Source organism: Cebidichthys violaceus, unplaced genomic scaffold (assembly GCF_023349555.1).
Source record: "Cebidichthys violaceus isolate CVI_PGR_0920_01 unplaced genomic scaffold, fCebVio1.0.p SCAF_7, whole genome shotgun sequence".
NCBI lineage: Eukaryota > Metazoa > Chordata > Actinopteri > Perciformes > Stichaeidae > Cebidichthys > Cebidichthys violaceus.
This window is the reverse complement of record NW_027176927.1, coordinates 16,257,740-16,273,930: the sequence shown is the minus strand read 5'-3', so window position 1 is coordinate 16,273,930 and position 16,191 is coordinate 16,257,740. Positions and strand designations below refer to the sequence as shown.

The window sequence follows — 16,191 nt, the reverse complement described above, 5'->3', positions numbered from 1 at the left end:
ACTTTAGACTGAAGAGAACTGATTGAGCGCTTAATGTTATATGACAACTGGTGTTTGACTGCTTTTGACTGTGGTCTTTCATTCCTCTGACTGTGTGTTGTGACACCTGATAGAGCAGCATGGACATCCAGCGAGACACACACACACACAGACACACACACACACACACACACACACACACACACACACACACACACACACACACACACACACACACACACACACACAGGGCAATCAGCAGGAGAGAAATTCAGCCTTGTCTTTTCGTTGATACAACAGAGGCAGTATGGAGCAACGTGTTGACTCAGCTGCTCTGCTACACCTCGGTTCACTCGTGATAGGTTGCTGTCATATTCTGGTGTCTGATTTCTTCACATTCTCCAAACCCTGAAGATGGAGTCTTACTTGGTGTTTGCGTGGCAAACGTTCAGATAAGGCGACAGTGTGGTGCACCTACAGCAGGAGTCACTGGGGTCACGTCTTGCTTGTCATTTTTTAATTCGGGTTGGGGAAAAAATGGCCGATATAACTGTGTAAATACACAACAACACTCTTGTCATGTGAGGACCCACCGCTGAGTATTTAAGAGATTCCAAAGATGACATTAAGAAGTACGATCTATTATCTACAGGTTGATTTTATTTCCATAGGATCTTTTCAGACATAAGCGAAGCGTCTCATCTGCTAACTAACTGGATCTTATTCACTGCTGTGTAAGCTAACCCACTCCTTGACCTTTAGTTTTACTGTTTATGGACAAACATCCTAAATACCACCACAACAGAGACGCATGCGTAACCGTGTGTGTGTGTGTGTGTGTGTGTGTGTGTGTGTGTGTGTGTGTGTGTGTGTGTGTCCACTGATAACCTACATTGTTCAAGATGACCCTTACTGAAAAGGGATCAGTTTAACTTGCAAACACCTTTCAATACCTGAGGAACTATTAAAGGGAATGTTAAACTATTACAAATAAAGATAAATAGTCGCAAGTTGAACAAATTGAGTGAAGTTAGCAGCAGAGCCGACGACAGACTTTACAACTAGAATCCTTTTAACCGACCTGTACAGCTCGCCTCTATTATAACCTCACGTCGTCTGGTGTCTTTGTTCCTTTTTTATTATTATTTAAAAAGAACAAAAGGCAAAAGCAGAAAAGCAAAATAAGTAAACAAAATGCAGGATTTTTTTTCCACTTTAGTCAACCGCTAATATTTACATTTGATGTCCACTGTACATGTAGCAGATAGTCATGCTGCCGTAACAATGGGATCCTTGTATTTCTTTATCAAGCTAATGTTATAATTTAATTGCATCAGGGCACATCTTTTATTACTTTTACAGATATGACACGACGCATTGCTGAGGAAAATAATATCTTAGTTTTCACAAATACCACAAATACTGAAAGAAGGCCCGCGCCGAGTGTCCGCTCTCTAACTCTATCAGTGCCGTGCTGTTGACGTGGGACACGGTCACCTTTACGTAACCTCACATAAACAATGGTCTGCTTCATGCAGACGGACACCAGCAACAACAGATGCTGTGCAGCCACAGAGCTCCTCGCGCTCTCATCATTCTGCATTATAGACGTAATGGTAAACTGGAGACACATCAGTTTGAGAAAACGATGCTTTTAGAGTAAGCCATGAAGTCCAATCCACGCAAATGAGTTCATAAAACGCGATGGGAGCGAATAAGCCACTGTAAGTCTTATCTCTATTCTTTCTCTCTCAGCTTTGTCATCACGGTTGCTGCGCTAATTTGCTGTCAAATTGTCGTATTATCGCTTACACACACCTGTTTGACCCGCACACACACACACACACACACACACACACACACACATCTTAACCTACTATCCGTGTCTCTGTCATTCTCTATCTCTTCTGCCCTCACAGTATTATCATTTGTTGAGAGGCTGATGCATGCCTTTCGGCTTTGTCAGTGTGTGACAGGAAAAGATATTAATAGTCACAGATCACCACTGTGACACACTGTATGTATACTCGCATAGTTCTGCACACATGTATCGTGTATACAGGGGTAACACACCAGCAGAGATACCCACCAACGTACAATGCAGCATGTAGCAGAAACAAACTCCACCTGTTTGGTATTCAAGGTGCATAGAATTCATCTAACTCCCAATGTGTGAATCAATCCTGATGTAGGTTAAACATCTCTCCCTCCTGCCCAGGGTTAGTTAAAAACATTTTCTTTAATTCAAAAGTGAAATGCCTGACAACCATAAAACCAACAGAGTGCTGTCTGTTCCACGGGGAGAGGAGCGCTGGCAGATACCTAGGCAACCTGACAGAGCCACGGAGGAGGGAGACAACAATGAAGTCAGATAAAGAAGGACACACATAATGCACTGTGCAACACACACACACACACACACACACACACACACACACACACACACACCCCTCCTGTCTTTGTCTACTCCTGGACTTGATGTGCACTTGTAAAAGAATAAAAACTGAAGTTCATGTTGTTGCATCCGCATGAGAAGTTGAGATGATTTCACCCTATCGCCTCACAGTTTCTCCTCTCTACATATTTTCCATGACTGGCCCTCTTACTAGTGTAAGTTTGAATGTGTAATAAGTGTATAACTATCTCAAAATGTCTCTCAAAATGGAACCTCTGCAGAAGAAATGACTTTCACTCCATCGTGCACATACGCTGGTGTTTATGGAATAACATTGGCACTCGTCCGTACGTAAACGTGTCCCGCACAACACTTGAGTTTACATCCCAAACAAAGAGGAGGAGCAGCTGCTACTTATTCAGGTGAAATAGAAAATACACACTTTTGACCAGGCAGTGTCTTGGAACATTCGCACACACTTCTCTGCTTCTGAACCGTCAGCTCAGGTAAGAACGGATAGAGCGGAGCAAGAGGGGATGCCAGTCGGTGTTAGGGGTCAAGATCACCTTCCTGTGAAACATTCCACTGGAGGGGTTGTGATTCCTGTGTGATTCTCCTTCATTCTGAAGGTTTTAGTGTTAGGGTTTTTTTTTTTTGCAGTATCAAAGATGGACATGTGGTAGGTAGAGTCCATTTGAAGACCTTACTGAAAGAAGAGCTTTCAAATTGCTTTGGAGATTCGGAGAAAAATGATCACAAATTGAAAAGCACATGTGCTTGTACTGAAAATACATTATGTGTTGAATGTGTCCGTTTGTTTAAGGCATGTGGAGCTTCTGTTTTATGCTTTATGACATTGTGTCCGTCTATGACGAGCACTATAATAACATATGGGCTGATTTCTGGCTTGTCTTGGCTTTAACAAAAGCAACATGTTGCTATCTTACAATTAACCTCAGACAACAAGACATTTTCAGAACTGGATGAGGGTTTTTAAATATTTAAGAAGGCCAGCCCTGCAGTGATTGGGTTAACTAAAGAATGCAAACCTAAGAATGAGGATGTCGGCAGAACATCGGTAATCTGTGAAGCACACTAGCATCCACTAGTGAGCAAAAACCTAATTATTGTGTAAAGTCTTTTTAAACCGGAGCAGAAATCTGAGATATGGGACACATTTTAAGACACGAGACAGAGTTTGACCTCGGCTAACGTCATGCTAACCGATAGCTGCGATGACATTTTAGACAGAGGACAAAAGGCCATGACTGAGGATAAGTGAGAACAAAAGAATGATAAGGAGTCTCAGTATTTGATCCTCTAGTCAGACTTGTTCAAACACAAAAAGACGTCCGTGAATAGAGGACTAGTTTGAGCCAGAGGGAAGCAAAAACAAGAGGACAGGCAGTCAATGCAGTGAATCTAACCCCTATGGAGGCCCAAGGGTGTCCAAGATCAGCTGGAGGTTACAGTGAGGTCACTGAAAAGTCCTGTTGCATGTCCACTTTTCTCATACTCTTAATATCTTTAATGTCTGCAAAAACAGTAAGTCTTTTTTAATAATTTTTAAAAGGGTTAAAGCAGGCTGTTAAAGCAGGCTTTTGTATTAATCGTACATTTGCCAATATAACAACTTGTCACGTTATGACTATGCATATGTATCTATTTTTAAATACTAATGATAAAACTGTAAAATGTATCAATGTATATGAAAAGCTGTGTTTTGGATGCTACTTAAGACATCAACTTTATAAAGTCAGTAACAAATCCAACTGCTCATATAAAGAGGAAGGAAATCAGCAAATCTCCAGTACATAAAGAACACGACAGTGTTTGGCTCAAAGCAATGATTTCTTTTTCTGGAGTAAAGTGGAGATTGCAGGAAAGTTGTCTGGAAACCAGCTGGATTTTTGCCCCGAGACACAAAAAAAAAAAGATCCGCTGTTTACTCTCCAAACACCCAGAATGCATCCCTGCTGACGAGACACTGACCTCTCACACAACAAGGACGTTCTTCCCGGGGAGAGGGAGGAGCGTGTGCTCTGTTGCTCGTATGCATGTGCGTGTATGTGTGAGAGACAAAGGCGTGATGGGAAAAAAAAGTTCCACTCTGTTTTTTTATTCTTTCCCACAATCATATGTCGTCTCTGTCTTTATCCGATTCTCTTTCTAGCTGACTCTTAGTTGTGTTGAAGATGGGACATCTCACTGTTGTGGCTGTTGTGGCAGGTAAATAAAAAATGAAACGGATAAGTCAACGAAATATCCCAGATATTTTATTTCCAATTAAATCTATGGGCATGCAAAAGGTCACTTGTTCAAAAAGCATCACGTGACCCAGACAACCTCGTAATTCAACTTGTTTTAAAAGAAAAGATTACTATAGTTCTTAAAAACTCCGTCACGAGACGTGTTCCAGCAGAGCCACTGACATGTTTGCAGTAAAGTAAACTCCCACTCAACGAAATTACCATTTCATTTGTCTGACTTTCTTGCAGTTCTCTTCACCCTTTTCATGGAAACTGAAGCACGTAAGGCCAAAACTCTCCTTTCATCTCGACTTGTTTCTGAGACTGGTTTGTGTAGAAATCAAACACTAAGTCAACAATGGCCAAATTCAGGACAATTGTACCGTTACCGTCCCAAAACGAACGCTTGAAAAGATTAAACGTAACGGAGAGCCATGGACCAATGCTTTGTGAGGGCCTTGGTCATTAGAGTAACATTTCAACATCTTGAATCATCCATTGAAGCAAGTTAAAAGTGAGTAATGTGACTAATGTTTCTTTTCCCCTTCTCTTGTTTCTGCTCCTCCTCTTGTGTTTGGTCTGCAGATCCATTTGCTTACAGTAAGTACAGACACGCTTATCTCCTAATTCATATAATCTGCGCAGAAGCATCTCACTCCTTTGTGTGGATTATAAATAGACTAGTGCAGAGTTTCATGTGTTCACTTAGAATATTGCAAATCTCATGTGCAATCAAAAATTTGATTGTCAAAAGGCGATATTTAAAAAAATATGTCAGATAAGGCATAAATAAAATGATATCAATATTATATAATATAATTTGTCAATAAACCCTCTTAACTTCCTTGTCTGACAGACTATAAAACGCTACGAATTGGAGGCCTGATCTGTGCCAGCTTGTTGTTTATCGGAGGACTCAGCATTTTACTTTGTGAGTTCTGAAGCTGAGTTCCGCACGAATAAATTAGCCTGTATGGTAAACCTATGAAAGCATTTGAATTGATTTTTAAGTCCCAAATGAATGCTAATAAAAGAATCAGAGTGGTAATAAAGCTCAGTAACACGTCCCACTTTGCCCCCACAGATAACAGGTGCTCCACGAAGAACAAGTACGTTTGTTCTTCTTCTCATATGCTGACTGTGAAATTAATGTGTGTGTTTGTCTATGTCTGTGTGTGTGTGTGTGTGTGTGTGTGTGTGGGGGGGGGGTTACTTGACTTGTTGCCCCTATCATTGTCTCCCTATTGTCTCTCTGTCAAACTGCCGTGTGAACTGACGCCCCTCCCTCGTCTCTTACCTTGTAGAAAAGTGGAAGATGACAACAGTGAAATCTGATATGGTGCCTGACAAACCGGTTTCGGCCAGGAGGAAGAGCTGACGGGCGGGGGGGGGGGTGGGAGAGATTTGGGTGTGTGGTGAGGGGGGGGTTGGAGAAAACACAACTGCCCAGATGATTGTATCTGTAAAGACCTGTGCAAAGATATAACTTGTATGCAAGGTGAGAAAGCATGTATCCATTTAGTAGAAATCTGTACTGATGTGTACATTATAGGGGTCATTTATATTCACAGAGATGTTTAACACTGGAAACACGTGGACCTTCTCGACATATTTCAGAAGGAGTTTAGTCATTACCATAATGGTGTGTATTGTTACTGAAATAGTGCTTTATTAGGAACACGATGTCACGTTTAGTCACTATGGCCTGTTGTTGATACACTAGCTAGATTCATCCTGTGGTCAGACATTTCAATATTGATCAGATTAAGGGGGAAAAACCTTTGGTGTTCACATCCAAAATGAAAATAAATGTCACTATGTGGAACCAAATTGCTAATATCTCCGTGTTGTTTCTCACAGGTTTGTGATAAAGGTCAGCCTGTCGCACTCTATGACATTTAATGACTGTAACCTTAATAACTGAGAAGGGCAGTTATTGATCTTGATTTCTCTATTCGGGCCTATAGCCTAACAATTTCTGCTATCGTAAATTCATTGCGATACCAAACATTAGCCTACATTCTTACACTGTGATTTGAAGGACAAACTAATTCGTTTTAGAGTATACCCCTAACTCGACAAACTTCGACATCTTCGTTCTCGACAAGCAAACATTAAGGCTTCCACTCCTCCTCCCGGGCTCTCAGTCCACCCGACTCTGGATCAGCTTCCACGCCCCGCTTGTCCTCAGCCGCACGCTCTTCAGCCGCCAGCCGGGGTGACAGAAACCGACCCGGGATCAGAATTCACGGACAAAACTCCCCGCGTTTCAAACTCAGCCCCCTTTTTCTAAAAAAAAATCAAGCCAACCTGTTGAGTGCGACAGTGCTGCGGGCAGGGTGTTGGCGTACTGTGTGCAGAAAAGTCGCTGCTTCTGGGTCAGATATCCGCCTTCTTGGGAGAAATTGTCCTCGTTTTTGTCGTTTTGCTAAATACACCGTGTGAGAGGTAAGTGTTGACAAAGGAAACATCTCAATTCCTCACAGAATGTCGTTTTCTAAAGTGTTTTCTTCATTTGAAGAAAATCTGTTAATGAAGTTAAAATTTCCAAAATGTACGCGTACGCATACTTTTAGCCCAATGAAGCACACTTTAGCTAACGGAAGGCTAATTTTAAAGATACGTTTTAGCTAATAGCTTCTTAACATCTGTGTTAGTGATGGAAACTGTACTTAAATCTCTGTATTTCTCATTAACTGGCTCTCTAAAGTTATTAATTTAATATAGAAACGTATTTTTTTTTTTTCTTCCAGAGATAAGTCTATCATTCTTTATAGTGTGAAAGTACAATACAACATAATGTCTGTACGTAATGTCACGTTATCCGGCTGACATTTATACTCTCGAGACAACCGGTGCCAGGACAATGGAGCTGCACGCGCTCACGGGCCAACGTGCGTAGCGGCAAGGGTAGTCTTCTCTCACGCGCTCTGGTCACACATGTTCACGTCAACGTTTTTTTTTTTTTTGGTTTGAGTACGCAGCGGGCTTTAAGTGCTCTGTTTGACATTATAAAGAGGTTGTGTTGTGTCTTGTTGGTACTTTAAGTTCTTGTTTGACCCACCAGCTGTTTACATTTGATGGTTTTCTTTCACGCGTTTCAAATAAAAAGCATAAATATAATCATATGAGATAGGGAAGTGTTGACGAACCGTCACGGGACAAGTTATTCAAACTCACCCCCCGGTTTGTGACATTTTACTCCTGAGGCACAGTACCAATGAAGACGTCCTGCAGTGGAATATTTCACTATTGTCATAACGTCACACGCTTTGTTGATCACATACAGTAAGATGGAGATGGAGAGAGAGCGAGAGAGAGAGAGAGAGAGAGAGAGAGAGTTGATAAGAACACTGGTGGTAATAGTTTTCTACTGTTGGGACAAGGACAGATACACGAGACGCCAAATTCTGCTGTACAACATAGAACTGTAAGGGGAAGAAAGGAGTACGAAATATTGATCATTTGCTGGATTAATAAAAAGTTACTTATTAGGTTACTTACAGTCACAAGCCTCAACATGTACCGTGTGAAACAATCACATTTTAAGGGCTGTAACCGGCAAGAATTTGTCGTATTTTACTTGATAAACAATGTTAAAAATGCACTAATGTAAAGCTGGTTTCCACATCAATCCCTTTAGCAATTGACTGGTTATGAGACGATAGAGATGCACAAACGGTGTTTTTGCCTCCTGTGACCTCTGCTTACAGATACAGACGACACGTGGGTAAACGAGACGCCATGGGTAAACGCCAGCGTTTAGTGTACAAGGGGCGTAGAATGACCTTAGGCCAGAATGCACTGCAGCAGTAACATCTGTTGTGTTTTGGGCATGTGTTGCCGTGACCATAGGCATTCTGCAGAAAGTTAACATACTCCTTGGGCAAGCTCCACTCCGTCTGCGCCGGGACGAAAACAAATACAGATTACTAACATGCGTGTATATATCACAGATCCATGATGTTTAGCAGAGCAAGAGAAGACGCTTTTTAGTCTTCTTTGCGTTCATGAATTATAAAGAGGCGTTTGTGTTCACAAATGTGGATTAGTAAGATTTCTGCCAAAAACAAATCAATATTTTTTTCCATGCAGCGCAGGGGTATGATTGCTTAGCAACAAACAGATTTGATTTCAGAGTTTCAAAATGTACCAAATGTGTTTTTTTTTGGATATTTTCGTACTCCGACATACTGGGAGATATAGTTTGAGATAACACATGCACATGAGTGGCAAAGACACATGCAGCATATCTACAGTATTTTGATTTACATGCACCTTAGGTCACCTTATGGGAGCACAGTTTTTCAGAGAGAGATGAGAGATGAGAGATGTCACTGGGTGAGAGGCGGAGATGGAGGGAGGGGGAACCAAGGTGGCGACGGACGGAGTTGTCTTTCGTCTCTCAGGAGACACAAATGCGGCTCGCTGTCGTCACCTCTGCTCACGTGACCACCATCCCTAAAAAAAGACACTGAAGTGTGAGTGAGGGAAAACAGTCGGAGGGGAGAGCGTTCTCAGGCGAGACACACTTCCTCCTCACCTCACCTTTCCTCACTTCGGCGTCTCGCAGACAACACATTTAGAATCCTCGACAAGAAGGCATTGATTTCACTGTGACTGTGACCTTCGGTGCGTTCCCTGTTTCACCACAAAGCTTTAGTTCACAAGCCAGCAGAGAACCAGTCCACATATTCTTATTTACGCCTCATAGTTATGTCGTAACCGTTACATTTCAAACTGTAACCATCTGTGTGTGTGTGTGTGTGTGTGTGTGTGTGTGTGTGTGTGTGTGTTTTTAAGATATCGGAAGCACAACAGATGATGCAGGGCTTTAAAAAAGTTTGCTGGAGAAGCTGCCGGTCAACACGTGCGCTTGTTACTAGCTTTGTGGGAGGACGATGAGACGGAACGATGGAACTGTTCTCCGTCCGTTGGTCGTGACTGCAGAGTGAGGAGCATGAAGTGTGTTGCTCTCCGCTCACTGTGGGAGCCTTGTGTGTGTGTGTGTGTGTGTGTGTGTGTGTGTGTGTGTGTGTGTGTGAGTCATGGCTCTAGTATGCTCCACTCCCTCCTACCCTCTTGTCTCTCTCTCTCTCTCTCTCTCTCTGTGTCCCTCCTCGTTCCCTCTCGTTCCCTCTCCCCAACCGCACTCTCCCTCGTCTTCCTGCCTCCCTCTCTCCTTCCCCCAGGCTTTCTTCTTCCTCCCTCTCTCACTCTTATTGCCCAACTTGATATCTTGTTTGTACTTTCTCCGTTCCCTTTCTTCGTTAGTTAACTGCCTCCTCCCCACCCTCTGTCTCTAGCTTTCTATCCCGAGTGCTTATTTTTTCCTCTCGCATCTGTCGAAACCCATCTCGGCCCGTAAGCTGTTAGATGCCGTCACATAGCTTTTCAGCAGCCGCAGAGACAAATAAGTCTTTATTTTTAATTATTCGAGAAACCCTCCGACGTCGTGCACTTTATCAATCACATTTCCAGACATTCGGTTCCACAGAAACGTCATGAAATGATTCATTTCTGAGTTTATTGGAAAAGTGAAGGGAGGAACAGCTCGAGATAAATTCATCAGATAAAAGCAAATAACTCACAGGTTCACATTGTGTTTAGTCGACAGCACCAGATACTGTGTGTGTGTGTGTGTGTGTGTGTGTGTGTGTGTGTGTGTGTGTGTGTCATAAAGGATGTGTTGCACACTGGAATTCAGTGCTGCTAATTTAGGAATAAAAAATGCCACTGAGAAAAGACAGCTGTCTTTGTAGTGCAGTACAAGAACACACACACACACACACTCACACACACACACACACACACACACACACACTGGCGTCCTGCATCAAACGGTCGGGTGGGGGAGTGGAAATAGCAACAGAGACTCAGTCACACATACATGCTGTGCACGCCACATATCGTAACACACACACACACAGTCACATGCACACACAATACAGGAAGCACAAAATTGTGTCTCTGTCTTTTGGGATACAGCAGCATTAAGACGAACATGATGACTGGTCTTTGTTTCACACTCCTCATGTTTCAGGTTCCTTTGTCCCGAGGAAGTAAACACACATTCAAAGACAACTGGTGGCCTGTGTGTGTATTTGAGTTTGTGTGTTTTTGACACACACTCTGTCTATTGTCCACAGTGACCTTTCCCCTGCTATAATAGGATCTTTGGTTGAAGCCATGCAGATAGTTTTGGTCTTATTTGACCAGGTTTTAAATAGTTCTCTGATATTTCTGCCTCCATCCCAATACAATGAAAGTAAATAGATTTTAATGTGTGGAGCCCACAGCATTCCAAAAGTTCAACAGCAACGTTTCATCCCTAATAATAAACAGGTCTGTGTGAGACATGTTTAAGAGGAGCTGCTACCTAGTCTGTATATAATGTAAATGTAAATATTTAAGCTTAGTAAGTACTGTACGCTACTTTGCTAGTAGTGACTGATACGTAGCCTCATGTAAGAGTTGGGGCTCTTCAGCGGCTCCTGCAGCTTGTTGTGTAACCTTACTGTTGGAAGAGGAGAGCGGAGTGTAAAAAGAGAAGCTGATGGTGTCTTGAGCATGAGACGGGCATAGAGCCTGGAAGCCCTGTGCTCCAGGGAGTTTGTATGAGAAGGGACAAATGAGTGGAAACGAGGAGAGGGGACGGGTGAAGGAAGAGGGACACGCAGAGGTGTGTCAGAGACGGGAAGTAGTAGAGGACCGTGAACCGGTGGTCATTTTGTAACGCTTTTCACAACAAGTGGAAATGAGTGTGAAAGCAGCAGAGGATGTGGAGACATCAGCGCGTGAGAGAATGATGTAGGAAAGCAGTCCTAAAGACGGGAAGAGAAGGAGTTTAAAACAGCAGAGAGAGGGACAGTAGCAGGACAGAGCCAGAACAGAACACTCTTTATCCCTTCAAAGAGAACTTGTACAAAGGGGAAAGTATACTTTTTATATCTTTGACTTTTGGACAAAACCAGTAATGTATGCATGTCACCGGGGACTCTACATTTTTCCACTACTTTCTCACATTTTACAGAAATTTTTTTTTTCAATCTGCAGATAAATGGGAAAAAAAAAATCAGTCAGTCGCAGGCCTACACTAGTGACATCTGATATTGAGTGTTGTGTTGATGGAGCGCTTTACAAATGTAAGATGTAAGCGTGTTACATACACCATGCTCCACTCCTCCACCAGGGCGCTCTCGGCTTCTTAATTAGCCACAAACCCAGCGGGTTGAAAGCCTCCAGCAGTCACCTCCTGGCTCCGCCTTACACTAACATTTGCTTTAGAATATGATCTTCAAACAGGAACAGGGAGGCGCCACACTCTCTCCATTCCCCTCTGTGTTCCTCACACTACCCCATTGTCACTCTTCTCTTTCTCCCCTCTGCCTCCCCTCTCTAATAGTCTCACCCTCAGTTTGCCCCCCTGTGTCTTCTTCTCTCTCCTGTTTCTGTCTTTGCCCTCCGTCTCTCTCTCTCTCTCTCTCTCTCTCTCTCTCTCTCTCTCTCTCTCTCCCTCTCCTCTCTGTGTGGCTTTCTCCTGAGGTAAACCATTCTCTAGTGGCTGTTGGCCTGTTTCCCATCCTCTACATTCCCCCTGCCTCGCCTTGGGTTGCTGTGGAGAGGCACCAGGAGAGGTGCACTCGTCCTGCTCTTCTCTTTTCTCCATTTCCTCCCACACTCCAAATGCCGACCGCAGAGCAGGGAGACGCATTGTTTTACCCACATTCTCCTTTTACTGGGAGGCTACTGTTGTTGTTGTTGTGTCACTTAAAGATACTCTGAGCTACAACAAGTGCTCCATGCTGGGAGCTGAATCTGTACTGTAACGTCTTCAAAAGTTTCATCCCGTCAGACACACTGTCAGTCTCTTCTATGGAGCTTTTGTGCACGTTTTCACGAGCGCACGTGACGGCGTGTGAATGCCAGTTTGAAACGGGTATGGGGCGTGTTCGCTCTTCACCGTGGAGCGCTCCCGACAGGGAAAAGCGCGATAAGTGGAAAATCACTGCTGCGTTCCTCGAGGCGTGTCTCCTCCCAGCACTCGTTACCTGCCTCAGGCAGTGTGTGTGTGTGTGTGTGTGTGTGTGTGTGTGTGTGTGTGTGTGTGTGTGTGTGTGTGTGTGTGTGTGTGGGATGTAATTGCGGCTGTCAGTAAATGTACTTGTTCATTTAGGATAATGAAAGTGGGATTATTTCAAATTCCGCCTCGCTGTTAGGAGAGAACTCTTGACTGGAAGTATTTAGGATGAGAAAGCTTTTTGTCAGCTTTCAGTAATTAGCAGGCATTGGAAAATAAAAAGATCTCCCCTTGACTGATGGAACCTCAAAAAGAAGCGTGGCGCTAACCATCCGTACTCTAATGCTCGCTGTGAGATTGAGATAACATTACAGACAGGAATAGCTTTGGGTGAGTGCACTTTGATATTATTCTCATGGATTTGTTTTTCATCAGCAAAGTGAAAGCTTCCAAAGAGAAAGAAGAGCAATGTGGACAGTCGGAGCGGGTGACTGCATGTACGTAGGTGCATACATACAATGCTGTGCATTATGGGTAGAACACGCCTGTAGAGACTTCAGCAATGACATTAAAACAAGAAGAAATGAAGCTCCGGAGCTTTCAGGTGGCGGCGACATAATGCATTATGCAGAGTGATTCAGTTCTCCTGTTGAGGCTCCATTAAAGCACTTTGTTCCCGTCAACATCGGATCGAGTGTCTGTGTGTGTCTGAGTGGGAAAGCGAGCGGGAGAGACCACTTTGTGCCTTTTTTCTAAATGTGATCAGATTCCTTCTCGTGAGCTTCAGAGGGAGCGGACGCTCGCACTGTGTGTGTTCGTCCCTTTGGTGCCCCTCAGAACACACACACACACACACACACACACACACACACACACAGGCTGGACGTTGCATCAGGTCTCTGTTGACTTGTGGCTAGAGCGAGCCAGTTTGGAGTACTGTAATCAACTTTCTAACATGCACACACACACACACACACACACACATTCAAATTTGATTACGTGTGCCGTTGGGACTGAAGATAATGTTATTTACCTCATTTCGATACAATTAGTATCGAAATGAGGTCTTGCTCTAATGGCCAGTAAATGCACTACGGTTAGCAGGTAATGTTTTCAATCCACATGCAAGCATTAGTCAAAAGTAAAGACACATTTTCAGTGAATACAAGTTTTTATATCTTTTTCACTGAGGATTTTTGCTGTGGTAACTAACTTAGAATGTAAAGCTGTATACAAAACTATATATATCTATATATATATATCTATATATATTCGTATACATGAATGTAGTTCCCTCCCTGATTGTTGATGATGTCCGTGTTTGCATTTATCTCTGCAGGTAAACAACCTCGAGCGTGAAGATGTCAAAGATCGGTGCTTTGGTGTTGATGACACGTGAGTAAAAGTCATTTTAAAAATCCTCTGATCCATTCGTAACTTCCTCTTTTATAGAAATCAAAGAGTAAATCCATTTCATTCAGTTTTAGTCGACCCGAGAGTCACTGAACACCAAACGCATTAATGTTACATCTCTAAAACAGGCGAAAGTATCAAAAAACACGAGGAAAAGGCTTAAGATGCAGAAACGAGGTCTAAACACGAGCGATATACTCACAGGGAAAGTAGAATGCTGCAACGCTAACCACACAGAGCACACACCAAAGGAGGGACACACAGACCGAATACACAATGAAAGGGAGAGAAAGAGGTGAATAAACCAAAATAAACCAGATGAAACATATCGTAATCAGGAGGCACTGAGTTCTGCTGATCTGCTTGCTCCACTCCCTCTTCACAGAGGACATTCTGCCTGCAGGTCTCTCTTCCTCTGCACATTGCTGAAGTATTTATATTTTTGTAACGCGTCCAAAGTCAAGACAAAAAGCAGCAGAGTTGTGAGGAGTTGTGAGAGAGATGATCTCGTCGCCGGCTGTCTGGTTGACCCTCCGCTTGAGATTTTAAACTGTCCGGACGTTTGATTATACGTAGAAAGAAAAGCAAATCCCTGACTCCGTCAGTGGAGGTGGAAGGTGAAGCGCTGTACAACTAGAGTCCTGATAGGTGAGCGTGACAAACATCCACAGCTCCTTCAGGTGTCGTAGGAGAGGAGAGATGAAACAGGCGGAGTGTTATGTCATGCTTTTAAACAGATCTGGATTTTCAATAAATGCAGCAAAGATTTAAGAGCTGTTTGGTTCACTGATACTGACGGATTCATTCGTCAATGAGTCTAAATAACAGACATGTCAATTGTCCCGTCTTTCCTCAAAAACACCCAAAAAGTTAGAATGCTTTTGCAATGTTAATTGCAGAAAATCAATATGAGTGCTTAAGTACTTAAAGTATGATTCCCAGCATCAGTGGGATATTGTTTTGTTTTTTTCCACCCTCATGATCACTAGTGAACAAAAGCAGAGGCCTCAGGTTTCACTGTGGTGTCTGACTCTTTCTCAACTCTTGCAGTTGTGTCCCTGGTGTTTGCAGAAGAACAGAACTGTAAGTAGACGACTGTGATGCTTTTTTTTCCCCCTTAGTCAGCAAACCAACTACTGTAAATATTTTGAGTTAATATGTTTCATCCAAAAAAGGGTATATCTCTATTATATGATCCAATCTACCTTTGTATCTTAAAATGATGAGATCAGAGCCATGTCTTTTTATTAAAATGTACTTTTCTGTTGAAATGTCTTGATCATGTCATCTGAATCAAACTAGGCCACAGTGTTTCATGCTCTTCCTCTGTGCTGTTCACGTTATTATGTCACCGTCTCTGGTGTGTGGATGTTTCTGCATATCCTCATTTATCTGCTGCTCAAACCAACTTTCAACTGACCCCAATTATTTCTGTTCCAGCAGTGGAAGAGGACCCATTTACCTTTGGTAATCTATCCTTTTCTGAAGTCATATTTCCACCATCATTTAGAGGCTAAACCGCCTTTGGAAGCTGATCTGCATCATTAACATGAATGCATCAGTTGTTTCTTGTTCCATTGATTTTCATACCCTGGCGTCTTTCTGCAGACTACCACAGGCTGCGTGTTGGAGGCCTGATTCTAGCTGCTGTCCTCTGTCTCATTGGCATCACCATCCTGTTCAGTAAGATGCAAATTACGCACACACCCTCATCCACACACACGGAGTCATAAACCGCCTCATACAACGCACAAAACACACAGATATCAAGAAAGCCGGCTGTTCTTTTCTCTTGCTCCAGGTGGCCACTGCAGGTGCAAGTTCAACCAGGACAAGAGGTGATCCTTCATGCAGTTAAACAGTAAAACATCGGTGTAATTGGTGTGGAAACTCTAATCTAGGAACACTTTGCATTTCGTATATATTGTAAAAACAGTACATTTTACCGAGTTACTGCTTTCCCCGTCCCTTACTCTCTGTCTCTTCTTCTCTGTGCAGAAGGAGGACAGGAAGCAATGCTCAGCAGATGCTCTCCGACCAAGGTAACGTCTGTTCACCCCCCAGCTCTTTGACTCTTTACCTTCTATATCTAAGAGAGAACCAGCAGCCAAGACGAGGTCGACGACCGGTTCTAC

At 43.0% G+C, this 16,191-nt stretch overlaps 1 protein-coding gene across 2 annotated transcripts in view; it reads left to right on the top strand.

The window, feature by feature from the left end:
* The first annotated feature begins 6,867 nt into the window (after window positions 1-6,867).
* The window catches only part of LOC137891128 (phospholemman-like), an 11,774-nt gene continuing 2,450 nt past the window's right edge, over window positions 6,868-16,191 (top strand). The window contains exons 1-7 of one of the 2 annotated variants that reach the window (XM_068735575.1): window positions 6,868-7,071; window positions 13,983-14,038; window positions 15,107-15,139; window positions 15,500-15,523; window positions 15,665-15,739; window positions 15,858-15,894; window positions 16,055-16,098. In XM_068735575.1, the coding sequence (XP_068591676.1) occupies window positions 14,005-14,038; window positions 15,107-15,139; window positions 15,500-15,523; window positions 15,665-15,739; window positions 15,858-15,894; window positions 16,055-16,098 (247 nt within the window). In that variant the 5' untranslated portion in view covers window positions 6,868-7,071; window positions 13,983-14,004. Of the gene's footprint in view, window positions 7,072-13,982; window positions 14,039-15,106; window positions 15,140-15,496; window positions 15,524-15,664; window positions 15,740-15,857; window positions 15,895-16,054; window positions 16,099-16,191 lie in introns of both variants that reach the window. The other variant, XM_068735574.1, reaches the window with a different exon arrangement.